General features: G+C 38.8%; 1 protein-coding gene across 2 annotated transcripts in view; it reads left to right on the top strand.

Annotated features, from left to right (window-relative positions):
* Tbc1d31 (TBC1 domain family member 31) overlaps window positions 1–27,928 on the top strand; it is an 87,050-nt gene that overhangs the window by 10,100 nt on the left and 49,022 nt on the right. The window contains exons 3-5 of one of the 2 annotated variants that reach the window (XM_013149972.3): window positions 11,871–11,986; window positions 15,637–15,815; window positions 27,223–27,374. In XM_013149972.3, the coding sequence (XP_013005426.2) occupies window positions 11,871–11,986; window positions 15,637–15,815; window positions 27,223–27,374 (447 nt within the window). The remainder of the gene's footprint in view (window positions 1–11,870; window positions 11,987–15,636; window positions 15,816–27,222; window positions 27,375–27,928) is intronic. The other variant, XM_013149973.2, reaches the window with a different exon arrangement.

Here is a 27,928-nt window from a genome sequence, read left to right as displayed (position 1 = left end):
GTCAGTATTTATTAGGGAAATTGGCCTGTAGTTCTCTTCCTTAGTTGGGTTTTTATCTGGTTTTGGTGTCAGGATAATGCTTCCCTTTCAATTTCATTAAAGAGTTTGAGAAGTAGTGGTATTTGGTCTTCTCTAAATTCTTGTAGAATTCAGTAGTTTTCAATGTAGAGGTCTTTTGCATCCTTTGTTAGATTGTTTCCTAGGTATTTCATTTTTTTGGATGCTAGTGTTAAAGGTATTGTTTCCCTGATTTGTTTCTCAGACAGTTTGTTATTTGTGTACAGGAAGTCCTGGGCTTTTTTTGTTGTTGTTGATAGGTTTTTAATTACATCTTCAATTTTATCTATTGATATTGGGTTATTTAGGATTTTTATATCTTCTTGATACAGCTTTCGTAATTCATATGTGTCCAGGATCTCCATGTTTTCTGTATTTTCCACCTTATTAAAATACAAGTTTTCAAAATAAATATAGATCTTCTGAATTTCTGCAGAATCTCTTGTGATTTCACCCTTTTCATTGTTTTTTGTTTGTTTGTTTGTTTTGTTTTAATCTTTTTTTTATGGGTACCGGGGATGAACTCACGACCACCTGCTTGCAAGGCAGGTGCTTATGCCGCTGAGCTAAAGCCCCAGCCCCACCCTTTTCATTCTTTATTGCATATATTTGACTTTTTTTGGATAAGGTTGGCTAAGGATTTTCCATTTTATTTAATCTTTGAAAGAAGCAACTCTTCAACTCACTGTTTCTTTGTATTATATTTTTAGTCTCTAGTATGTTAATTTCTGCTGTGATCTTTATAATTTCCTCCCTTATATGTGCTTTTGCTTAGCCTGTTCTTGTTTTCTAGAAGTTCACCATTAAGGTGTTTATATGTGCTTGCAATATTTTCCTGATATGTGTATTTAGTGCTGTAAATTTTCCTCTTAGGACTGCTTTCATTGTGTCTCATAAATTCTGGTATGTTGTATTGTCATCATTCGACTGTTCAAGCTGTCTAATTTCTTACTAAATATCATCTGTGACCTATTGGTTATTCTGTAGGGTACTATTTAATTTCCATGTGTTTATGACATTCTTGTGGTTTCTTTTGCCATGGATTTCTAATTTCACTGTACTGTGTTCTGATAATTATCCTTGGCATAATTTGATTTCTTTTGCATTTACTTAAGCATGTACTATGGGCTAATGATTTATTTTGGAAAATGTTTTGTGTGCAGCTGAGAAGACTGTGTATTCTGATGTCATGAGGTGAAATACTCTATAGACATCTGCCGAATCCATTTTGTTCAAAAGTTTGGTTCAGTTCTAATATTTCATTAATTTTTTTGTCTTTTTGATGTGTGTTTTTGTGACAGTGGGGTATTGAGATCTCCCAATACAATTGTATTAGGGCTTTATTTTTCATGTCCTTTAATTGCTTTATATAGTTGGGGGCACTGGTTTTGTTGCATATATATTTATGATTGTTTTCTCTTTCTCTTGGACTGTTACCTTTATGACATTGTAGTGACCTTCTTTATGTCTCTTAATCTGTCTTGGCTTGAAATTCACTTTATATGCATGTAGAATAGCTACTCCTGTTTTTTTCTGGGTTTCTGTCATGTAGGGTATTATTTTCCATCCTTTGATTTTTCAGTCTGTGAATCTTAGTCTCACTATGCGGTGCAGTTTGATCTTGCACTCATTTTGTAGCCCAGGGTGGTCTTGAACTCACAATGATCGTGCCTCAGCCTCTCAAGTGCTGGGATTACAGTCATGTGTCACTATGCCCAGCCAGTCTTTAAATATCTTTTTGAATTAAATGTGTTTCTTTTCTTTTCTTTTTGTTTTTTAATTTTATTTAAGGAGAAAAAGAAAAAAAAAAACAGAAAAAGGGTACAAGTCATACAAAATTTAAAAAATAAACAGTAAGAAATCACTAGTTAATAGATTACATATTCTCATCTTAGAAATAGTTGTTCAAGTTACAAAACTAAAGCATATAAAGTGGACTTTCAAACAGTGAGACTGCAAACAGTTTTGTTCAATGATCCAACAAAAAACTCAGTAATGTGGTTATCTATCTTATATACTTAAACATATGTGCAGTTATAACCTTTAGAGCACTTTCTTTTCTTTTCTTTTGTACAATGACAATTACATATTTTGGGTTTTATTACTCCCACAGTTCTTACTACTTTTTTTTGAAGAGAGTAAAACCAAATGCGACATATGAGACCAGAGTCAGTCAAATCAAAAGGATGGGCATAATAGATAATGTAAAAACAAAATACAAGGTGATCAACAATGGTTACCATACTGCCTCTTACTATCTTAAGAATTGCCTATATCATTAGTTATAATAAAATTGAACAAAACAGTAAAGAATAAAATCAAAACATTGGAGACACTACAGGACTTTAAAAGAAGATAATAGTCAACAAGAATGAGGGTCATATTGAATCTTATTGTCTTCACAGTTTTGCCTATACTTTCGAACTTGGTACTATCAAGCAAAGCAGAATAGGGGAAAATCAGTCAAAACAAGATGGTGAGGGCAATACAGGTTTTCAAATCAAGTTAATAGAAATCAAAGTAGGTTACTATAATGTATCCTGCTATTTTTTATTTATTTTTCCCTTAATTAAAAAGATAAAAATAAAAAAGTAAATAATTAAAAAAAGGAGATTGAGATAAAAGAGGGCATAACAACAAAACAGCGCAGGTCAAAACATAACCATTTAAGCAAAATAGTGTTTCACCACAAGATATCCTGACATAAAAGTAGTTCCCATAGTGTCTCTTTCCTTGAAATCTTTGAGTATAACTTCATATACTCTAGCACCAAACATACCCAAACAATGTAAAACCATTCAAGAGAATGACATTATTACAGGGTATTTAGAACCAATTAACAGAAAATGAACAATGGTTTCAGTATAATCTCCTTGTCTATAAAAGTTTTTGCTTATATTATCACATATAATAAAATCCAATAAGATACACCCTGTTAAGACTGATGGAGACAGAAGAATAAAAGCTTGATGGGACTTCAAAACAAGATGATGCTAAATCAGCACTAGCTATTATGTCTTGTTTTCTCCAGAATAGCTGTTCCTACCATCCAATCTTCTCTGCCTCATTTCTGTTGAGCTCTTTTTCTGTCGTTTGTTGTCAGTTTGTCTTCTTCATTTCTCTTTCTGCTCTGTTCATTGTGGCCTCTCTGCCACTATTTCTGGAATCTTGGTATTTTTCTTTTTTAGAATATCCTGCAGTACTCTCTGTAAAGTTGAATTGGTGGTTGCAAATTCCCCTAGTTCCTCTTTATCCTGGAAGCACTTTGTTTTTCCATCAATTTCCAAGGACAGTTGTACAGGATATATCAATCTTGGCTGGAGGTTATTATCTTTCAAAGCTTGAATTATTTCCCCCCATGCTCTTTGTGATTTGATGGTTTGTGCCGAGAAGTCTGCTGTAATTCTGATGGGTGTTCCCTTGTAAGTGATCTGTTTCTTGTCTCTGACAGCTTTTAATATTCTGTTCTTATATTGGATTTCTGGAATTTTGATTATTATATGCCTGGGTGTAGCTCTGTTTGGGTTGTAGGTGGCTGGAGTTCTGTATGCCTCATACATCTGAGTATCTTTACCTTTTGCTAAATTAGGGAAATTCTCCTAGATTATTTCTGTGAATAGCTTTTGTAGTTCATTTGTTTGTGTCCCTACTTCTTCTTTTATGTTCTTAATTCTTAAGTTATAGATCCTCTTATCATCTTCTAGCCTTTGTATTATTGCTGTTTGTTTTCTTGTTATTTTTAAGAAGTTTTTCATTTTATGCTCCCACATTACAAATCTGCCCTCCAGTTCAGATAGTCTATCCTTAGCTTCTTTCAAGCTGTTATGCCAGCTTTCGATAGAGTTTTTAGTTTCCTGGTAGTCTCTTTGAACCTGCTTCACGTATTCTATGTTTTCTCTATTTTCTCCATCAAACAATTCTCCCCTTTTTTTCTGTTCTTCCATTCCACCATCTGTTTTTTCTTGGGCGGTGCTTAGCATTTCTCTAACTATTCTACTTATATTTTGCTTTAGGTTGTTAATAACTTCATTTTTGAACTAGTCTATGAGGCTCTGGAGATAGCACTTTATGTCTATTGATGCCGTGTCTGATATTGCATGTTTCTGAGGATTGGGGGCCAAGGACCCTTTCTTGTGCTCCCTCTTCCCATGTTTTTTGTTCCTTCCATACAAGCGTATATAGGAGGCCCAGTTTTTTCTTTTTCAGTTACAGTTTGTTTGAATTGCGCCGGCTGGGTTTTCCCGCCCACTGCAGTGTACTAGGGAGACACAGACCTGGGAAGCCTATGCTTGGCCGGCCCCTCCAGGTAAACCTACCAAAGGCTTCACTGCTAGGGTGTACCTCCAGGCGCTGGGACCTAGTTTGGGCTAGCCTACTGGGTCTTAGGTCAGCGGCGACACCCAGGCCAGGCCCTGCCCACCAATCCCGCTTGAGAGGAGAATATGCTACTAAGGACACTGCAGCGTCCTGTTTCGGCTAGTCTGCTCGGTCCCAGTATGTCCTTTGCTTAAGCTCCTACTCTATGGAAGGGTCCCCGATCCGCTCACTCACCACAGACCAATGCAGGGTTCCCGGCCAGTCCCACTCTCAACTCCATTCGCTGCTTCCCACTCTCAGAACTTTTACGCCTCTCTCCTTGCTGTGCCGGTTGGGATGCTGCAGCGGCTGCAGGAAATTCAAATCGCAGTTTCCAGTGGTGCGGGCTCCAGCTTCCTCACTGAGACCTTATCTGTTTCTGTTATAGCACGGGATTGCGTTTCCAGTTGGTTTCTCTTAGTTTAGTTCGTTCCTGGGTCGGCAGGGTATATCTCCCCTTGCTTAGGACTTCTCGCCCCGCACCATTCCTGGATTTTAAGTGGGGTATCTCAGAGAGCCTCCATAGCTGCTGTTATCTATCCGCCATGTTCTCCCAGAAGTCCTCTAAATGTGTTTCTTGTAAGCAGAGTACTGTTGAATCTTGCTTCTTGATCCTTTCCGCCAATCTGTGTCTTTTCACTGATGAATTGAGACCATTAACATTGGTGATAATAAGTGGTATATACTGACTTATCCTTGTCATATTATTTCCCTGTTGTTGGCTCCCCCTACTTTTTTTCCTCTCTCTATATGCTTTGCCTGGTAGATTCCTTCTGTTGGGGTTCATGCAACTGTAGTCCTTATTACCTCTTTCTAAAATATCCTTCAGAACATTTTTGAGTGCTGGTTTGGTGGTTGTAAATGTCCTCAGATGTTCTTTGTCATGAAAATATCTTATTTGTACATCAGTTTTGTGGAGTTAATCTGGGTTGAAAGTGATCCGGCCTGCAGATCAACAAGTTCAGAACTCCTGGAGGGGAAACGGGGATTAAATAAAAGACATAGGGGAGACAAAAGAGAGACGAAAGCAAGACGAAATAATCCGATCAAGCTTCCGGTTTATTCAGGAAATAATCACACCTTTTATAGGCTAAGGGCGGGAGCTGGGACAGGAAGAGGTTAAACAGATGAATACAACAGGGTTACCATCACATCCGGATACGTGACGTAAGCAGAAGAGGATTGTGGTTAATGTAGGCAGACGCAGTGCCCATAGGAGAGAGAGACATCGAGGCAGCAATGCCTGTCACTCGGCTCCCTACATCTCATCCCTTTTTATATTATTTAATTAAGAGTATGGCAGGCCCTGTGAGGACAGCGTCTGTCTTAGGTCAAGGACCTCATTGCATGAACCCAACCAGGCCTTACCCGTCATGGGCTTGCAGAACAGCAGTTGGTCCTGTGCCTGTCTTAGGTGGCCGTTGGAATTAACATGCATGTCCTAGTTGCCCGTCTCTGACTGCCTGTCCATTGCTCCAGGGCAGTTAGGCCGCATCCTCATATGGGCCACTGTGGGAATTCCTTCCCGGTAGGTTTGTTGATCTGCCATCTCCAGCTGATGATAGTGTACCTGAATGGGCTTTGCCATAAATGTGTCTATCCGGTTATTAATGAACATCATAATCCTCTGAAAAATACAAGAACTCACAGAAATGAGAAACAATAGGTCAGCTAGGGGACCCAAAAGGGGCATTAGGTAAGGGAAAAACTCCCCCCCCCCTAAATCAAGGAGAAGGGGTTGACAGCCATTTGTTGGTGTCTCTGTATGAAGTCATTCTCCTGTGTTGGAGCATGCCTTGCATAACACTGGATGCAGTCTATTTGGCTGGTGTATGTTCCTCCAGACCGAGAAGAGCCTCTTCCACAGTCATGGGGTTCTGTGCATGGTTGTCAGCAGTTGTAGTCTGTTTGGCAGGGGTCGAAATTCACCATGGGTGTGGTGTGGCTCAAGAAGGCTGGCTAGGCAGCATAAGGCTCCAGGGAGATGTGTCACCTGTAAGAGAACACAGGGGATTGTGCCTCAGGAAATAACATTATTCCTGGGCGTTACATGGGGTCTTTGAAGAACTGTCTACTTGCTTTACAAGGCGTTCAGGTAGCCATCTAGCTTCTCTATCTTGTTGAGAGTAAACACACACTGAACCTCGTCCCCAGATAAGGACTGGATCAGGGCCATTCCACACATTGGTTAGTGGGTCTCTCCATAAAACAGATGCAAACTGTGTTTGAGTCTGAGTATGCCAAAACCGAGATGCTGCGGAGCAGCCTGAAGCATCCAGGGTCAGAAAATTTAAAATAAAAAGAGCATGTGAAAGGACATTTCTAGGGGACCCCTGAGTGGGGTACCATGTCTCCCTTTTTATTTTATCTATGGTGAATTTAAGAGAACGATGTGCACGTTCAACAATGCCTTGTCCCTGAGGATTATAAGGTATACCTGTAGTGTGGAGGATATTAAGGCTCTTGTAAAATTGAGCAAAGGAGGTACTGGTATAGCCAGGGCCATTATCGGTCTTAAGCTGTTGAGGACATCCCAGAACTGAGAAGGCTGACAGCATATGGGCTATAATGTATTTAGCAGCTTCTCCAGTCTGGAGAGTGGCAAAAATGAAGCCACTATAAGTGTCAATAATGACATGTACATATTTTAGATTGCCAAACTCATTGAAATGGGTAACGTCCATTTGACATAAGGCATTAGGAATTAAACCTCTAGGGTTGACTCCTAGGTGTTGAACAGGTAAGTGGATAGCACAAGATGGGCAATTTTTTACAATTTGTCTGGCTTGCTCACTGGTAATTTTGTAGAGAAGGCGGAGGGTGTGAGCATTGAGGTGGTGTAGCTGATGGGCTTGTTGGGCCTCAGACACCTTGGAGTCCTGAGCCATAAAAACCTGTGCTCGTACAGCAACATCAGCCAAATGATTTCCTTGGGCAAGAGGCCCTGGGAGGTTGGAATGAGCACGCAGATGACCGATAAAGAACTTATGATGGTGAAGCCGTATGAAACATTGTAATTGTTTGAATAGATTTGCAGCTGGGGAAGCATGACATATAGTAGCAACAGTCTCTAATAATGGAACAGACTGAGCAAGGTAAGCACTGTCAGTATACAAATTAAATGGTTGGTTAGAGTAAGCAGCAAAGGCTGCAAGAATAGCTTCTAACTCTGCTAATTGTGCAGACGAGGTATCTGCCTGGAGGGTAGAAACATCGTCTTGAGATACATAAGCAGCCCTTCTGGAGGATGAGCCATCAGTGAATAACACCAGGGCACCTGGAAGGGGTTGCGAAGCTGTGACTTTAGGGAATATAAATGAGTGACGATTAGCAAAGTCAACTAGCTTATTTGGAGGGTAATGATTATCAATAGTCCCTGAAAAGGAAGCTAAGGCAATAGGCCACACTTCCGTACTCTGAAGTAGCCAATCTATTTGGTCTTTTGTAAAAGGTTGAATGATAATGTCTGCTTCTTTGCCAAAGTAACATTTTCCTTGCTTTCTACCCTGGATTATTAGGTCTGAGACAGCTTGGAAATAAGGCAAAAGTGTTCTTTTTGGAGAGACTGATAAATGGACCCACATGAGGGGAGCTTGTTGCCAGAACACTGCTGTGGGGCAAAGCTTTGTATTAAAAATGAGAAACTGTAAAGGCTCATTGTAGTCCATAAAGGAAACAGTTTTTTGAGCAATAGCCTCTTCTACTTTACTGAGCGCTCTCCTGGCATCAGGTGTAATCTCTCGGGGGGAAGTTGGATCTATGTCTCCCCGAGGCAGCGCATAAAGGGGCTGTAAATCATGTTTAGTTAGTTTTAAAAATGGTATGAGCCAATTAATGTCTCCCAATAGTTTTTGGAAGTCACGAAGTGTAAAGGAATAGAGAAAAAGCAATCTTTAAGATCTATGACAATTTTTAAAAAATCCCAAAGGAATGGCACTGGGTGAGGGGAGGCCTGGCTGTAGGGGCCCCATTAAGACCATTGTCTTATTTATCACCCTAAGGTCCTATAGCAGCCTCCACTTCCCTGACCTTTTCCGGATAACAAAGATAGGTGTGTTCCAAGGGGAATTACTAGGAACAATGTGGCCTGCATCTAACTGGTCCTGCACCAGCTGCTGTGCGGCTGCAAGCTTTTCAGAGTTAAAGTTGTTTCTAAAGGCTTATATGAATCCCCAATTTGCCATGGAGGCACAGGGAGTGGCGGGCTGCCATCCTGGGACCTGCTGATCATGTCAACAGGTGGAAGTGGTGGCAGATCACCATGTACGAGGACCTCTAACAGGCCATCATTCTCTGCATCTGAGAAATCAGAGGCTTCAGATTTTTCTGAGGATGGTTTTGAGGTAGATTTAACAGAGTTGCACAGGGCAGCCTCACCTAGTGTAACTGTCTCCTCAACCTGAGGGTCTGCATGCCTCTGGGCAAGCAGCTCAGAAATTAAATTCCAATATGTAAAGGTGGTCACAGGAACCTTTTTTGGACCGAAAACTCTATAATAATCTTTTAAAGCATCTCTTACTGTACTCCACCTCTTGGTATCTATAGAACCCTCTAGGGGGAACCAAGGGCAAACCTTATGAATAAACTGAAAATACTGCAATAATTCTTTTGTTCCAACCCTTATCTCTCTTGTCTTTCATGCCTTTATAAGGCCTCCGACGAACACTTCGTGTTCGCTCAATACTTGACCCATGTCTGGGAAGGGAAATGGGGTTGCCGTTCATTCACCGTGACTCGGGCAGGACGTCGGGTAGTCGTCTGCACAGGTCTCAGTACTTAATTTAATGTCCTGTTGCTTTAAGCTTTAATCCTTGATTCAGTTTACTCACTCCTCGGCCGAGGTCTCTGGTTCAATTTGCTTTCACTTTCAGTTTAAGCCGGCTGTCTCTCGAACGGCTCCCTCGTTAACTTCTCCATGCCAGGAGCTCCCACGCTGAGCGCCACTTGATCCGGCCTGCAGATCAACAAGTTCAGAACTCCTGGAGGGGAAACGGGGATTAAATAAAAGACATAGGGGAGACAAAAGGAGACGAAAGCAAGACGAAATAATCCGATCAAGCTTCCGGTTTATTTAGGAAATAATCACACCTTTTATAGGCTAAGGGCGGGAGCTGGGACAGGAAGAGGTTAAACAGATGAATACAACAGGGTTACCATCACATCCGGATACGTGACCTAAGCAGAAGAGGATTGTGGTTAATGTAGGCAAACGCAGTGCCCATAGGAGAGAGAGACATCGAGGCAGCAATGCCTGTCACTCGGCTCCCTACATGAAAGTTGTTTTCCTTTAGGACTTGGAATATCTCATTTGAAGATTTTCTTGACTTGAGGGTTTGTGCTGAGGAGTTTGGTATGACTCTGATGGGCTTTCCTTTGTAGGTGATTTGTTTCTTTTCTCTAACAGCTTTTAAGATTCTATTCTTAGATTGAATTTCTGGAATGTTGACTCTGATGTGCCTGGCTATAGAATTTTTGATCATAGCTAATTGGAGTTCTATGTGCCTCACTTATTTGTATGTCAGATTCTTTTTCTCTACCAGGAAAGTTTTCTGCCATGATGTCTGTGAATATTTTTTATGTGTGGTATCTCCTGCTTTTTCATTGACTGGTCTAGTTCAGTTACCCTTTGTCTCATCTAACAGCTGCTGGATTGATTTCTCACTCCTATCACACTCTCCCACTGGATGACTAAGTCCTCTGTACTCACTGCCAGCCAGTGCAGTCCCTCACACTTGCTGGTTTCCTCCACTGCTGCATCTCTTTGCAGAGGCCTCTGAGGTCATCAGTCATCACTGCCATCGTGACTGTGAGACCCCAGGTTTGAGCAGCTCCTCTCATCAGTGCATCCAGCTGGGGGAGAGGGCCACCAGGGACCACCTCTTCTCTGTTGAAGTTTTTCTTTTTACTCTCTCTGTGGGCTTTAGTTCACACTTCAGATTTTTTGTGAGTCCATGGAACCCTCTTCCTTCCTTCTTGTCTTCCTCACAATGCTGTATTCCAGCATCTGGATGGCAACTCTCAGAGAGGCTGTTTTCTCTGCTGCTTATGGCTCTGCCATCTTGGTCTCTCCATCCTCAACATATTCAAAATGAGAATTAATATTTCCTTCCCTCAGATTTACTCCCTTTTGCATAAGCACAGTGCTTAGTTTTTTAGCAAACTCTTTCTGTGTTGTGTTCTATTAAGCGCTCCTTGTGTATCACTTAATAAAATGGCCTTAGCAAATCTTTACGCTTATCTCCACTTAACAGGTAAATCATTTTTTTCTGCACACATATTTAATGCATACATACCATGTTTCTTTCCACTGAATTTCTGAAACTTCTGTTTGTCCTTTCTGTTGTGTACCTCTGTCTCTTAAGATTCTGTCTGGAAGCTTTCCAAATAAGCTCCTGTAGTAGTTACTTTTCTTGTTGCTGATACAAAATATCACTCACCCAAAGTTAAAGGGGTAAAAGTTTATTTAGTTTACAGTTTAATTTACAGATGTATCAGTCCATAATGAATTGGCTGCAAAGCAGGGTGGCACATGGCAGAGGGGCTATAGTCCACGGCAGTGGAAGACAGTGAAAGCTAAGTGGCAGTCCCTTATAGTGTACCCAAAATTCTACTGGGATTAGAGCTGTGCCAGTCTAATCAGTGGACTGATGCAACAGTCAGCCACCTTATTCCCAACACCTTTAATCCCAGCATTGCACTATAAATCAACCGCATGCTCTAGATTTAGCCGCCTCCCAAAATATCCTGTGACCACATGGGGCTTTGGGGAGATATCTATTCTTTTTTCTTTTCTTTTCTTTTTTTTTTTTTTTCTACCAGGAATTTGAACTCACAATTTCATTCTTGTCAGGCAGTTGTTGTGCTGTTGGGCTATATCCCCGGCCCTTTAGGGGTCATCTAGATACAAATCATAACAGCTTCTTTTACCTTGCCACTCTATCCAGTCACTGCATTTGCTGCCAGGGTCATCTTCCTAAAAGCATGCCTGATTGTTACTCTACTGTGCTGAAAACTTCTGGTAGCTTCTCATTTAGTGCAGGTGAAATCCAATCTTCTTATTGTGACACATAACACTTTCAATAATGTTTTTTGGCCTACCAAAATGGCTCGTGTCTCTCTCTCTCTCTCTCTCTCTCTCTCTCCCTCTCCCTCTCCCTCTCCCTCTCCCTCTCCCTCTCCTACTCTCTCTCCCTCCCTCTCCCCTCCCCTCCCCTCCAGCCCCTCCCCCTTGTTGCGACAAGATCTCCCCAGGTAATCCAGGCTGGCATTTAACTGACTGTGTAACACAGGCTGGCCCTCAGACCCATAGTGATCTTCCTACCTCAGCCTCCCTAGTGCTGGGACTACACACTTGTACCACCCTGCCTGGCAGTTGTTTTTACCTTTAAGGTTTCCTCCAGCATAAAATTGTTTATTATTGGTAGAATTTCTGATACTAATGCAGTGGTCTCTCATAGGTTTAATCTTGTTCAGCGAACAGCACAAGCTTGCACAGCTCTGGCCTTTAATCTTCGTAGAAAGTCTGAATTCCTTGTGGCATTAGCTGATTATTCTGTTAAATGTTTTGATTCAGGTAAGAAGTCCCTCTTTTCTCTCTTGAAACAGAGTAAAGACTGAAATACTGTAAGAAGTGTATAGATTGGTACGGTGGAGAGAACAGCTCCCATAAGACTGTCCTCTCTCAGACAGCCCCAAGCTCACCTCGGCTTGGCTGCTTACCAATTCAGGGTTCTCCAGCTACCCTCAGGTCCAGTAATTCACTAGAATGACTCACAGAACTTAGCAAAGGATTGTACTTGTGATTACAATCTTAATAGAGCACAAGGACACAAATTAAAGCCAGCAAAGGAAAAGATGCACAGGGTAGAATCTAGGAAGTTTCCTTTGTCCTCAAGATTATGTTATATCAACGTGCAGCAGTACACTCGGTACACCAAGTACTGCTGACCCAGAGAGTTCATCACAGTTTCTGTGTTGAGAGGTATATAGCGGGTCCATTACATACACACAGTTGATTAAATTATTGCCTGTGTGTTTAAATTGTTTCCGGCCTTACCTCTCTCCCAAGAGATTAGGGTGGTAATATCTACTAATTGCATGGATGGTTTTCCTGTCATTGCCAGCTCCCACTCTGAGGCTTCATAACATATCTCTGTGTGGTCTCAGGGACTCATCATGAATAACATGGATACTCTTATCACGTGGGAGGTAACCTCTAGGAGTCTGGACAAAAGTCAGACCTCTTTTGGAAGGGAGATTCTTTGCTATACAAGGTAGATTTTAAAACTATGTATGTAAAACCTATGGGGTTGGGGCTGTAGCTCAGTGGTGAGTGCTTGCCTGCTGTCTGTGAGGCCATGGGTTCAGTCCTCAGCACTGTGTACTTGCACATGCAAAATTCATACCTGTGTATGTTATACCACATATTTTTGAATTCAAATTGTAGAGCTTCTTCTTTTTACCATAAAAACAAGAGAGATTTCTAATGTATTTTTTCTTATTAAAGTAATTGGTGTTATAATAATTAAAGAGATACATAAAAAAAAATAACAATAATAGTGATAGTGATGTGGGTGTATCCCAGCACTCTGGGAGTCGGAGGCAGGAGTTTGATCCAGATTAGGCAATTTAGTAACTTGGTAAGACCTTGTCTCAAAATAAAAACATAAGTAAAGGAGTTGGGTTGAAGCTGAATGGGAAAGCCATGGGTTCAATTCCCATTATCTTAAAATAAACAGACAGACAACAAACATTTAGCATGTTCTTTGCTGGAAACTATTGTATGCCTTTATACATATTAATTGATTTTACTCATAATACCCCACCAAGATAGATACTATTAATACTTGTTTATGAAAAGACTGAGGCACAGAGGTTAACTTAACCAAGTCTCTACAGTTGTAAGCCGTGGAATGAGAATTCCCACCTAGACTCCCCCCTTTTAATAACTGTCCTGTGCTCTGTATACACAAGAAGAAAAAGCAGTCATCCTTTAATAATGCCCAGAGAATATGACAGGGCTCTGTTCTGCTCTGTTTTCTGTGAATGTACTTTTAAGTAATCTAATAAATATATAGTTATCCCTATCTAAATTGTTGTTTTTGGGGTTTTTTTTTATCGGTACCAGGGATCGAACTCATGACCACACGCTTGCAATGCAGGCGCTTATGCCGCTGAGCTAAATATCCAGCCCCCTATCTAAATTGTTTTATAGAATCATTTACCTCCTAAAATTCATATAGTTTAGCGTAGAGAAATATGTAACATTCTACCATGTAGATGCTTATAGTACCACACTTACTTTATCTGTTGCCTGTTGGACTTCTAAACTTGTTTTCAGTTTTTGGTATTAAAAATACTACTCTGACAAAAATTCTAAAGGTATCTTTATACTCAATTATGACTGCTTTTCTTAGGTTACACTATTTCTTGCTTTCTTTTTTCTTCTGTTTCACTAACCTTTTTCCCAGTAACCCTCCTTGCTTAGATGCTGTTTCCACCTTCCTACTCAGTTTGCCTTTTCCTTTCCCTTCCCTACCAACTCTTGCTTCCTCACTGTATTCCCTGATGGGTTCTGATTGCACTGAGACTTCTGTCTTCGTTGTCATTAGTAATCTCTGTTTAAATTCTGTATCTGTCGTCTTCTTTTCAGTAGCATTTAACACTTCGTATTACTCAATAAGCCTTTAGTTTTCATTCTGTGACCTCTGTTGGTTCTCCTTTCTGATTGATTAACAGTCTCTCCTGGATTCTTTGAGTGATTCCTAGACATTTGGATTTTCAGTACAACTAAAATACAGTAATTCACTTACTGCGTCAGTTTTAAATTTTGTTAATTGACATTGGGAAAAACAATATAATTTTATTTCTTAAAACAAGGAATTTTTTCTCTTGTTTTAAGAAATAAAGTTGGAGAAGTGTATGCTAAAGAGTAGTGCTTTAAATTTAGCTTCATGAAAAATTCACTACACTGTCCTTATTTTTCTCATTTCTCTGAAGACCAATGAAAAATTGATGCCAGTCTTTTGACTGCTGTTTGGAAACCACTATTGAAACTGCTAAGAAACTTAACCCTGTATGTTCAGTTTTAACTTTTGCATTGTAATGTTTCCTAGGCTTATATCTAATTTTCTGACTATTCTTGTTTCAGTCCTTCTGGGGAAAGAATTCTGATTATATAAGTAAAATATATGTTCTGTAGAAAATTTGGAAATACACAGAAAATTGCACTATGAGGATAAAATAAGTCATTTGTAATTTTATTACCTAATGTTTAATTATTAGGCACACTTTTTTCTCTACTCACACAGATGTACCTCCCAAAATCAATTTTTAAAATTGAATTTGTTATCTTTTTTCTATATTGCTCAATCTGTTCCTCTTCACTCCTCTTCAGTGTTACTACCTGCTTATATAACTACACTAGAACCCCTGACATTTTAACACTTTATTTATCTCAGTACGTTGATTTGATTGGTAAGACCTCTCACATTTTTTAACAGCTTTTGAATTTGTTCTTTTCTTCATTGTCCCTGCTTAGTTTAAGCCTTCGTTTCCTATCTGTATTATTACAGCAACATGTAAATGAGTCTTCTTGTTTAATCTGTTTCACTCTTTAATATATTCACCAGGCATGTTACTTTTGTACTTAAAATTTCTACTCACAAGAGAATACCAAGACCCCCCAACGTCCCATGTGAGGCTCTTTGTAAACTCTTTATAGACCTCATCTCCTGAGACTGCCATGATACGTGTTTTTAACATGTCCCATAGTAGATGTTAATGAAAATGCCTCATGATACTATATTTTAGTCACATTTCCCTTGCTGGGACACGTTATAACTGACATCCACAATTTAAAAAACAAAAGGCTTAATCTGGTTAATGGTTTGTGGGGATTCATTTCATGGCCAACTGGCCCCAAGACAGGAACAGCATGGTAGGAGGGTGTAAACGGAGCAGGGTACTTCATTGATGGTGCCCAGGAGACAGAGCAGGGAAACAATGCTAGAGAGGAAAAGGTGTAGGGCCAGATGCATCCTTGACCTCCTCCAGGAGCACCCTGGACTGTGTCCCACTAGTCCCCTGTGTGGCTCCCACAGCCAAGCTTAACTGTTACAGATGCTTAGCCATCAGCTACTCTCTTAACATACAGTGTTTATGTACAGTGTATGTATAGATGAGAGGTGTTTTAGTTGTGTAACAGTTTCGCTTTTACCACAGTTACCAAGGAGCTGGTCAGCTGGATGAGGGGACATGAATCATCAGTATTCTCAATATCTGTGCATGCATCAGGGAGATACGCCATCACTACTTCTTCTGATACAGCACAGCTGTGGGACTTGGATACCTTTCAGAGAAAAAGAAAACTGAATATTCGCCAGTCTGTGGGTATACAGAAGGTGAGTGATAAGGATTTCTTGGCTTGTTGGGCTTCTCAGGCTCGTAACCTGGTCAGCAGGATTTAGAAATGATAGAGTAATGATTTATTTAGTTCTTTATTGCTGTATTTTCATAACTCAGTAACAGGCAAAGTAAAGGGTGGACATGATTAATGGTATTGCCTGGGACTGCAGTTTATAACTTACTGAGCTTTTTTTCTATTTTTCTTTCTTATTCTGATAGCTATAAAACCTTAATTCTCACAAGGTGATAGTTTTTATAATTTTAACACAATTTTGATAGGAACAATTTCAAACATACAATAGATTTGTAAGAGTTTCATGGTGAACACGTTTATCTGCCTTCTAGTCTGTCAGTAACACGTTACTGCACTGTCCATTACCTTCTTGGCAATGGGAACCAGTTGTTTCTCCCTCCGCAGGGAGGCTGGGGGGGGATGTCCCTCTGTGGACAGTTGACAGACCACTGTTAGAATCCCATGCCTGCTGACGTGGCAGGAGGTAGGGTCAGTTGGTAGTGCTTCCAGAGGCAGGGGAGCAGCTTCATACAGGTGGCGCTTCCTTTGCTTGCCCACCACTCGCCTCCTGTCATGCTGCCTTGTCCATAACAGGCTCAGACCAGTACCAGTCTATGGTCTCAGGGCTGTACATGTTATGGTACTGTGTTACGGATCGACCCATTCTTTCCCTTTGGTTATTTTTTTGTGTATGATGTGTGTGTTTTAAATTGCACGCTCAGCGGCATAAGCACCTGCCTTGCAAGCAGGCAGTCGTGAGTTCGATCCCCGGTACCGATAAAAATGAAAAAGAAAAAAAAAAATTGCATACATCAGTGTACTTCACTGTAAATATTTATGCCTACATTTAATTGACTGGTTTACTGGTACTTGTTTATGTAGGATTTATATATAATGAAATGCATGTTTTGAGTATTCACTTAAATTCAGCACATGCATATACCTGTGCAGACCTTAGCTGTCACCCCAGAAACTGCCATCATGTCCCTTGCTGAGCAAGCACTACTCCTGATGTTTTTTACCATAGATTGGTTTTGCCTAGTCTAAAACTTCATGTAAATTGAAATATTTAAAATTTTTTTGTGCTGTTTCCCCACACCAAAGTCCAGATCCTGAACACATTGCTAAGAGTCCATTCATCTGGTTAGACTTTCTTCCTTTAGGACATCTGCAGGCTACAGGCTTTAGGAGGAGGACAGTTGCGAGACCTTCAAGGCACAAAATGGAGGCAGTGCATTTTGAGGATGTGACTGTGAGTTTCACCACGGAGGAATGGGCATTGCTGAATTCCTCCCAAAAGAAGCTTTATCAAGATGTGATGTGGGAAAACTTTAGGAACATGGTGACTGTAGGAAAAAATTGGGATGAACAGCAAATTGAACATGAGTACAAAGAATACAGGAGAAATATAGGAAGAGAAGAAGTAAAGAAATGCGTACGAGATAAATTACAGTGTCCACATGAAGAAATGAGATTTTGGATTCCATATATCAATATGAACATGAAATCAGTCAGTACAAAACCAAATGAACAATTTGTTTCCAGAAAGTGCGTAATTAGTAAATTATTGCCAGAAGTTCCCGTCATAGCTAACACTAAACTCAAATCATGTGAGTATGAGGGATCTGAAGATGGGAAAACCTGTACTGACATCCACTGCTTTCACATGCATGCAAACAACAACCCTGGAGAGAAGCTCTGGGAATATAATGAAAGTTTAAAATGCTACTCTGAGCGTGCTGAAGGAAACAACACTAAAGAGAAGTTCTTTCTCTTTGAGCAAGATGTGAAAGCCTTCAATGAAGCCAACTGTGTTCAAATAGGGGAAAGAAATCACAGTGAAGTGAATTCCTTTGTTTGTATACAATATGAAAAAGGTTTTAGTTCTCAGCATGATACTCATATACATGAAATAACTAACACTGTAGAAAATCACTACGTGAGTAGAGAGTGTGTGTTAGTACTCAGTAATAACATTTCATTTTGGAAATGCAAAAAAATTCCCAATTTTAAGAAACTATATGTATGTAAGCAATGTATGAAAGGCTTCACTACACACAGTGATTGTAAAAGACATGAAAGAACTCACTCTGGGGAGAAACCCTATGTATGTAACCAGTGTGGGAAAGCTTTCGACAGAAATAGTGATTGTAAAAGTCATGAAAGAACTCACACTGGGGAGAAACCTTATGTATGTAACCAGTGTGGGAAAGCTTTCAGTGCACACAAGGATTGTAAAACACATGAAAGAATTCACACTGGAGAGAAACCGTATGTATGTGACCAATGTGGAAAAGCATTTAAATCCCAAAGTGAATATAAAATACATCAAAGAACTCACACTGGAGAGAAACCCTATGTATGTAATCAATGTGAGAAAGCCTTTACCACACACAGTCAGTGTAAAAGACATGAAAGAGCTCACTCTGGGGAGAAACCCTATGTATGTAACCAATGTGGAAAAACATTTAAATCCCAAAGTGGGTGTAAAATACATCAAAGAACTCACACTGGAGAGAGACCATATGTATGTGAGCAATGTGGCAAAGCCTTTAAGTCCCAAAGTGAATGCAAAATACATCAAAGAATTCACACCAGAGAGAAACCATATGTATGTGACCAATGTGGAAAAGCATTTAAATCCCAAAGTGGGTGTAAAATACATCAAAGAACTCACACTGGAGAGAAACCGTATGTATGTGACCAATGTGGGAAGGCCTTCATCTCACACAGTCAGTGTAAAAGACATGAAAGAGCTCACTCTGGGGAGAAACCCTATGTATGTAAGCACTGTGGGACAGCATTTAGCTCACAGACTCATTGTAAGAGACATGAAAGAATTCACATTGGAGAAAACCTTACTATGTAAGGCTGGAAAGCCTTCACCAAACACAGCCATTGTGAAAGACATAAAAGTACAGTGGGTAAAAACCCTGTCTCTGTAAACAATATGGGAAAGTTTTTCAACAGAAACACTGAACCTGAAAGACCTGACTCTGAGGAGAACCCTATGTGTGTAAGCAATGTGGGAAAGCTGTCAGCACCGTCATTTTCAGTCATCAAAGTTCTCTCAGGGTACAAAAGTTAGGTATTTAAATTCTTTGAAAATGTATAAACTGTACACATGTAGTTTATGAAAGAACAATGGGCAAAAGCCTTCCGTGTCTAGTAACTTTCACAGTCTTGAAAATGTAAAGGAAATTATTTATACATAATTAAGATAATTTACGCAAAGATTAAAAGACAAATCTTTGTAAGAAATTGAAAGAATCTTTTAATACATAGAGATATCACTACATTAATGAAGAGAATGAGCATCTGTGAACAGTGAGGGGAAGATTTTATGTTTCTCAAAGCATTCACATATGGTGAAAGAATTCTCGGGAGTAAAGCCGTATGTATGTACTTAATGTGGCAAACCCTTGAATTTTTCCGCTCTGAAATAGATGAAGAAATTTATACTGAAGAAAAACCCTATGTGGATAATTGGGGAAAGCATTTTGTGACTTTCGTGTTAGAAAACACGTACACACACAGAGGGAGCGTATAAATGGAGGGTCTGCATTGTCCTCATTCTCACGTGACTTTTCACGCATACATGGCAACTCATAGTGGAGAAGTACGTGTCAATGTGTGTTTGGGGGTATCTCTAGTCCTCTTGCTTTCTTTTGTATTTCAAGTGAACACAGTTCTGTAACTTTTAAAAAGGGGATGCACACATCTTCATTCATCATACAAAGAGTACTGCGTATTGGATTAACTTCCTGTGAATGTACAGTGTTCTGTTACACCTCAGAGTGTGAAATCCTTTAAACATTTCTCATGTAGTACAAATATGTACAAGTAAAGGAAAAATGGGATATCTAGTATTTTCTATTAAACACAGAAATAGAGGAGATATCCTGAATTATAAACACAGAAACTCATTTTTGAAGTAAATGTCTGGTATAGATATTTGTAAGCTGCCTTTTGAGTACATACATTGTACTAACTAATGTATATGTAATTGTAAGGAGTAATGAGTGAGTTTAGTATTGGCTTTATTCAAATCAAGTCATAATTCTGTATGTGATATATTTACAGGCGAGTTTATATATGTTACTTATATAATAGGAGACTTAGAAGTTTTACAGTTCTTTTTGTTTTCAGTAATTGTGGGGTAATATGAGCCCAAAACTGAACTTTCGCTAAATTTTTCTCATTTTGGACTACATTCCATGTAAGTGGTTTGAACACATCAGTCCATTTTTCTACAAGAATTTTGATATTGAAATGATTTATGATTATAATGTATATTTTATATTTTCTACATGTTCAGTTGTTTTCAGCCAACTTATAGGTTATCACATATGTTTCCATGTTTGAAGATGATATCTTTGTATTTTCCAACATAATTACAGGTAATACACAGTTTAAAAGTTTTTTGTACGATTTTTTTTACTCAGCATGGTTTTGAAATTTATCTATGTTATGTATACATCAGCAGTTTGTTCCTTTTTATTGCTCATTAATATTCTATTATATAAATACATCTTTTTAAAAATACCCATTTCTCTTGCTTTTAAGAATTTTTTTCCTAGTTGATTATCTATTTTCAGGCATATCTTAATCTCCCGTAGGATTAATTACTTTGCTTCAGACTGTATTATACATGTATTATTTTTAATTTCCTGGTTATTAATATGAACAGCTAGTAATGCATGTCAACCCAAAATTTATTTTGTCATTTCCCTTGAAATCCCAGAGTTCTTTGGTGTACCTTTAATAATTAAAAAGAGATAAAAGTTGTAGCCAATTTATTCTTAGGGATTTACTCTTAGTAGGTCTTTTCCTTTAATTTCTTTAGCTCTTACATTGAATTTTAAGTTCCAAAGAACAGAGCATTGGGAGTTTAAATCACAATGGAAACAAGAGTTATGGCACAAAAACCATCTGTTCTTTTTACCATGAAATTAAAATTGTATATACTGGGTAGTTGCCAATACTTGCTTGGTCATTTAGACATTTTATTCTAAAAACTGAGGCCCCAAAAGTTAGTGGTAAAAAAAATAAAACTAAATGTAGAAAATGTGTGTATAGTATGACGCATGCATATGAGTATATTGTTCTGAGATAACAGAGCACCGTGATGTGAAAGTTACCAGCAGGCTTTGCAGGATAACAGCAGAACTGCTTCACTGTTCAAAATGTACCATTTAAAACTGTAGAACATTTTTAGCTTGTGGGCTAAAGGAGGCAGGCCAGATGATTATTACTCTTGGCTTATATTGTTGAAAATAGGAAAGAAATGTAATCTTAATCTTAAAGTAAAATTTTATTTGTCAAATTTTTTCTAAATTTGTATATTTATTCCAGGTTTTGAGTCTGTGTTTTAAATAAAACATGAGTTTGTTTGTTTGTTTTTTGTTTGTTCATTTATTTAGGAGCTACATAGACCCAGTGAAGTAACTTTAAGAGTATTTTGCTGTGAAGCTCTTTTTATAATGGCAGCTTAAAAATTGTCCCGCTTTTTTTCCCCATGACATTAATTTTTTTGGAGAATTAGGCGAGTTGTCTTGGAAAATGCCTCACATTCTGAATTTGTCTTACTGTTTCATCTTTGTTGTTTAACTTACTTATTTCTACCCTGCATTTCTTATGAACTAGAAGTTAATTTAAAAGATTTGAGTGGTTTTATGTTAAACTTTCTGACAAGCTACTTACATGTCAGGTGAAAATAGCAGTAAAACCTACTTCGGAATTGATTTCTGCACTGATTTGTGCACAGTGCTTAGGATGGTGCTTATAGTGTAACAAGTGTTAGTAAAATTGGAGTTACTGTCACCAAGATCTGAGATTTTTTCAGTGCAATTAGATAACTTCTTAAAAAGCTGTAAGATGTTTTTCTTTTGAACTACCTTGTCTAGGCATACAATTCTATATTCACAATTCCGAACTCCCAAGTTTTTTGTTTCTGGTTTTAAAACAGTGTTGCTGTGTAGTTCACGCTGGGCTTGAACTCAATGCAGTCCTGCCTCAGCCTTCCAAGTGGTGCGATTATAGGCATGCGCCACCAGGCCAGATTTAAGACAAGTGTTTTTAGCCAGTGACCTTAGTTAATTTGGGAAAAATCTGAGCTGAATTTGACGTGAGGTTGAAGTATTAATATATTTGAATATGAACTATTGCCCCAGGTCATCTGACACTATAGAATACAGGTCGTATTAGAGTACCTTTGAAATTTGTGAAGTAATTCTAAATTCTTTTTTTGTGTGTGTCTTTTTGAGACAGGGTCTCGGTATGCAGTTCAGGCTGGCCTTGAGCTCACTTTGTAGCCTATGCTGGTCTCAAACTTGCAAAGATCCTCCTGCCTCAGCCTCCTGAGTGCTGGGATTACAGGCACGAGCCACCACACCTGGCTAGTAATTGTAAATGCTGAAACATATCTGGCCCTAAAGTTTCCACATAAGTAACTATGTGTCTTTGCTTTTTAAGTGTCTTTAAAGAATTTACCACTCTACCTCTTTGCCTTCAATTTTTTGTTCTTTCCTTTTTTTGGCAGGGTGGGATGGGAATTGAACCTGGGGCCTTCACAGTGAGCTACATGCTTAGCCCTTTTAAAGGTTTTTTGGTTTTGCTTTTGTTGTTGTTTTAAAGACAGAGTCTTCTTAAGTCTCCATTAAGTTTCTGCCCAAGCCAAGCTCAAACTTGAGATTCTCGTGCTTCAGCCTTTCAGAGTGCTGGGATTACAAAGTCATGTACCACCATGCCCAGATTCCACAGATTTTAGTGTCGCAGTAGCAATCATAGTAATGTATCAGAGTAAGTACCTTAGTATGACTTTATATGGTTATATTTCAGCTTACGTAATCCTAAAAGACATTATTTCTCCTTTTGCACAAGGGGAAACCATGTCCAAAATCTTACAGAGTTGTAGTTTGAATCTAAACTTGTCTTAAAATCATTGCATTATGCCATACTATTTGCTAGGTAAACAAGTTACAAGTCTTAAAATTAGTGAATTTTTTGGTTTTTGGTTTTTGGTTTTTTGGAGTCTTGCTATAAGTTCAGACTGGCCATGAGCTCACTTTGTAGCCCAGGCTGGTGATTGAACTTGCACTGATCCTCTGCCTCCACCTCCCCAGTGCTACAATTACAGATGTGCAGTACCACACTTGACTCAAATAGTACATTTTGATTCTTTAGCTGATTTTTTGAGATGGAATATTCAGTTTCTCAGTGCGTGTTTTGGAGTAAATCAGGAGATTTGTGATTACTGTGGTCCTGTATGTATAGGAAGGGGTTTGCGATGGATAGCAGAATACATTGAATAAAGTGTTAGTGAATCTAATTCACTCTTTGTATTTAGTGTGCACTCACTAAATTTTTATGGAATTATCACTTTGATTTTAACTTTTTAATACTATCTTGGACTCTTGTTAAACTTTGTTAAGAGTTTATGACTCTGAAAACAGTCGGAAACCGGTCATGGTGGCATATGCCTCTGATCCTAGCAGGAGGAAGGCTGAGACAGATTGTAAATTTGTCTAGCTGGGTAGTTTAGCAAGACCCTGATTCAAAATGGCGGGGGGGGGGGGTGCTGAGAATGTAGCTCATTGGGTTTGATCCCCAGTACTGCAAAACTAAAACAATTGAATTGCTAAGTGGGGTTTTGGTTTGGATATGGTTTAAAGATGCACACTAGGAGCTTGGTTCTCAGTGTGGCAGCATTCTAAGAAAGTGGTGGAAACTTTGCAAGGTGGAGCCTTTATTGGGGGCTCCATCCTTGGAAAGGATTGTGTGTGTGCAGGGTATTGTAGAAAGAGCAAGTCTGGCCGGGCGTGGTGGCTCACGCCTGTAATCCCAGCACTCGGGAGGCTGAGGGTGGGGGGATCCCTGGGAGTTTGAGACCAGGCTGGGCTACAAAGTGAGCTCAAGGCCAGCCTGAACTGCATAGCGAGACCCCGTCTCAAAAAAGACAAAAAAATAATAATAATTAAAAAAAAAAAAAGAAAGAAAGAGCAAGTCTGGCTGCTGAATCCCTGTGGCTTCTGGTCTCTCCAAACTAGCACTATGATGCTGTGTTGTAGTCAGAAGGCCCTCCCAGAGCTGAACAAAAGCAGGCATTGTGCTCTTGGAGCTCCTGAGATGTGAGGAGGTTTACTTAGGTAAACTTTTTTTCTTAACAAATTGTTAGCATCAGATGGTTTGTTAATGGCAACAGAAAATAGACTAACAGAAGATTTGGGATTTTCATATTAAGGGAAAAACTACAGCTGCATGCACTCAACCCACAGAAAGTATTTTATTAGTGTTTTTGAAGTTTCACCTAAGTTTTTATTTTATGTGTAAGATGATACTGTGCCCGGGTGAGGTGACTCACGTCTGTAATCCCAACAGGAGGCTCATAGGGTCAAGGCCAGCCTTTAGTGACTTAGCACGTATAAAAAACATTTAATAAAAATTTTATCTCAAAGTGAAATACAAAAAGGAATGTAGCTCAGTGCAAAGATCCTAGGTTTAAACCCCAGTACCCAAAAAAAAAAAAAAAAAAAAAAAACCACCATGTAAGCAATAATACATGATTCATTAGGAACAGTTTTTAATCATTAAAATCTGGCAGTTACAATCATAAATCTAGTAATGAATAATCATCAAGCAATAATTATCACAGCCATTCCCCAAAATAGCAATTGATGTGCATTAACTTTTAAACTTGCTTCTCCCAGTAGGAATAAGCTTTATAACTTTTCTAGAAAAATAACTGCTAATTATAAGAATTTTCTTGTCACTTTTGACATTAATTTTGAAAGCATTTTAATGCACTCCTATAGGTTGCAGCATATTCATTATGAATTCTCTCTTTAAGACTTTAATATTGGGCTGAGGGTTTAGCTCAGCGGCATAAGCACCTGCCTTACAAGCAGGCAGTCGTGAGTTCGATCCCCAGTACCGATAAAAAGGAAAAAGACAAAAAAAAAAAAATATTAAGACTTTAATATTACAAACCTCCGGCTGGTCCGATGGCAGTGGGTTATCAGAACTTATTAACATTAGTGTCACTAAAGTTCGTATACCACCACCACCACCCCCACTGCTAAATTTGACTGGCTTTAAAAAATATGTATATATATTACAAACCTCCCTAACATAGTGACTGTTACCACAGGCCCTGGTCATTCCTCACAGTGAGGCACAGGACCTGACATCTGTAACTTAAAGGAGTAGATGTTTATTTTGGCTCACAATCTCAGAAGTTTTAGTTTATGGTTGGTAGGCTTCAGGGCAGAAGAGGTATGGTAGAAAAGCACTGGCATAGGAACACTGCTCATGCAATGGTGGCCAGGAAGCAAAGGGCTGGACGGGGAGAGAACCCTTCCAAGTCATCTCCCTAGTAACTCACCTCCACCAGGCCCTGGCAGGAGCAACTGGCTGTGACATGCTCATGATCCAGTTAGTCCCAAAGCCCGACTTGTAGAGGACGCTCAGTCTGCACCAGAGATTGTCTTTGGAAAAGTGAGGGTCTCCCTCACGTTCTTACCTGATCTACGAGTATCTTGTATAGTTTAGGATTTTTACTGTGTCCTATTGGTGTTAATGTTGCATAGTTTTAATTATCCACTGTGTTCCTTGGCACATTGTGCATGTGTATGTTTTGTCCACAGGCATTCACAGAATTACATTTGAGGCAAGTGAAGCTTTTATGAGAAAATGTTGATCCATTTCACGTAGAACTTTAATTAAAAAGAAGCAGTGTTTAGTGCTTATTGAAAGAGAAAGAGAAATTAGAAGATAAAAGTTATGTTTTCAACTCTATCAATGAATTTTACTGTTTTTCTTTTAAATAAATTGTATCTAATATGTATGTATTTCAGTTTTTCCTTCATAAGTAGTGTTTATTTATTTTAAAATACTTGCCATGGAGCATGGTGGCATACCCCTGTAATCCCAGCACTTGAGAAGCTGAGCTTGGAGGATCTCAAGTTCCAGGCCAGCCTGGGCTATAACAGTGAGGTCAAGGCCAGCCTGGACTGCATAGTGAGACCTTGTTCCTGTCAATAAATGAATGAATGATTGAATAAATGAATGCACTTGCCAGTTATTCCCAAAGGACTAATCCTTAGAAGTAAATTGACTTGTTCTACAAAGATATAGTATATTTTTAAGCTCATTGAGACATACATATGGCATAATACTTTTATTCCTAGCAGCAGTATATGACAGCATCCTTTACCTGTACCTTCAACAACATAGTTTTTTTTTTTTTTTTAATAATGTATAGGATAGAATTCAAGGCTCACTGAGCTACACATATCCCTTACCCTTTTTATTGTTCTATCTGAGACAGGGTTTAACTGAGTTGCCTAGGCTGGCCTTGAACTTGATGTCTCTGCCTCAGCCTCTCAAATAGTGGGCTTACAGTTTTGCCTGGTGATGTTTGATGCTTTTTAATATTTATATTCTTTGTTTTGGGACTTGAACTCACAACCTTGTACTTGCCGGGCAGGTACTTATATCACTGTGCTAAATTCCTGGCCTCTTTTTAACATTTATTAGTAATTAACTGCAGTGTTTATATCAGTGTGCAGTTGTGTGTTGGTGAATGACAACATCTAGGAAGTATGTGAGGCAGTTTTGTTGCTTTGAGAGTGCACTATCACAAACCTAGATGACATGGGTCAGTCACCTGATACGGCCTCTCGCTTGATCAAAGTACTGGACAAAAAGATATTTAAGACTGTTGGCAGTGTAACAAAGTATTTTTTTAAAGGAAGAGGAACTTAGTCTAAAGAAACAAAAAGTTAAATGTATACACAGAAGCCTCATTATTAGGTGTTGTGTACTACACGTTACCTTATGCTGTCTGCTTTATGCATCTGACAGTGCAGTGGCTGTGTTCACAAGAGCGTGGCCACAGACCTGTGAGCGGTGGGTTGGGCTCCACCTGCGCAGTGCAGTCGTGTCACGCTGTGCTCTGAGGCCACAGAGATGGTGAGGAGGCAGATGGTTGGGTGGTTAGTTCGTAAACACGTATGTTAGTGCATGTACACATACAAATATGTAATTTGTGTATGTATGATGTCATTAACTTTAAACAAGTTTGATATTTAAAATGCCATCTCATTTTCCCACAGATTTTTTAATGTAAAGTGAAAAAGTTTAAATTATTACTTAGATTTTTAAATTACCTAGTCATAGTCACCTATTTTTTTTAATTTGAAAGGGTTTACAATTTCCTTTTACTTTGCTATGGTTTATGAAATCGTATTTTACTCTTCATATATTATAAGTGCATATTTTTGTGGCTTAAGGTCATTTTTAAAAAGAATAATTGATTGCTTGTATAATTTTAAATCTTAAAAGATCTATCTGAAGCTTATGTAGAAAAATAATTTTATCTTTCTCTTTAGGTTTTCTTCCTACCTTTAAGTAACACCATTCTCAGCTGTTTTAAAGATAATTCCATCTTTGCCTGGGAGTGTGATACTCTTTATTGTAAATATCAACTGCCAGCTCCACCTGAAAGCTCTAGTATATTATACAAGGTATTTGCTGTGACCAGGTAATGTATAGTTTAAGACACTGGGAATTGAGAAATTTAACTCTTGATAAAAAATTACAAAGTTTCATTTCATATCGTTTTATCATATAAAAACATTTCCTTCAAATTTAAATGTAGTTTGCAGACTTTGTTTTTGTTTTTACTTTACTGTGTAAAATTAGAGATATACACAAAAATAGAAAAGTACATGAACCTATCTTATCATCTACAGTGATGTCAAGTAATGGCCACTCCCATTTTTATCTTAATTATGTGTTTCTTTTGTGTATTGTTTTGGAGAAAAGCTTAAGCATAGTATTTCACCTATCAGCATTTCAGTATATGTCTCTTAAAAAAATAAGGGCTCTTTTTAAAACATAATCATAGTTGTTGTTACCATTGTTTTAAAAAATTAGAATTTAATCCTAGCACTTGGGAATCTGAGGCAGGAGGATCGTTGCGAGTTCGAGACCAGCCTAGGCTACAAAGTGAGCCCAAAGCCAGCTTGAACAGCATAGTGAGACCCTGCCTCAAAAAGACACATACACAAAAAAATTACCATTTAATTTTGTTAT

Source organism: Cavia porcellus, unplaced genomic scaffold, assembly GCF_034190915.1.
Source record: "Cavia porcellus strain 051 isolate PalLab524CR breed Dunkin Hartley unplaced genomic scaffold, mCavPor4.1 scaffold_19, whole genome shotgun sequence".
In the NCBI taxonomy this organism is placed as follows: Eukaryota; Metazoa; Chordata; class Mammalia; order Rodentia; family Caviidae; genus Cavia; species Cavia porcellus.
The sequence above is the reverse complement of the archived record's forward strand: the minus strand, read 5'-3'. Positions and strand labels throughout refer to the sequence as shown.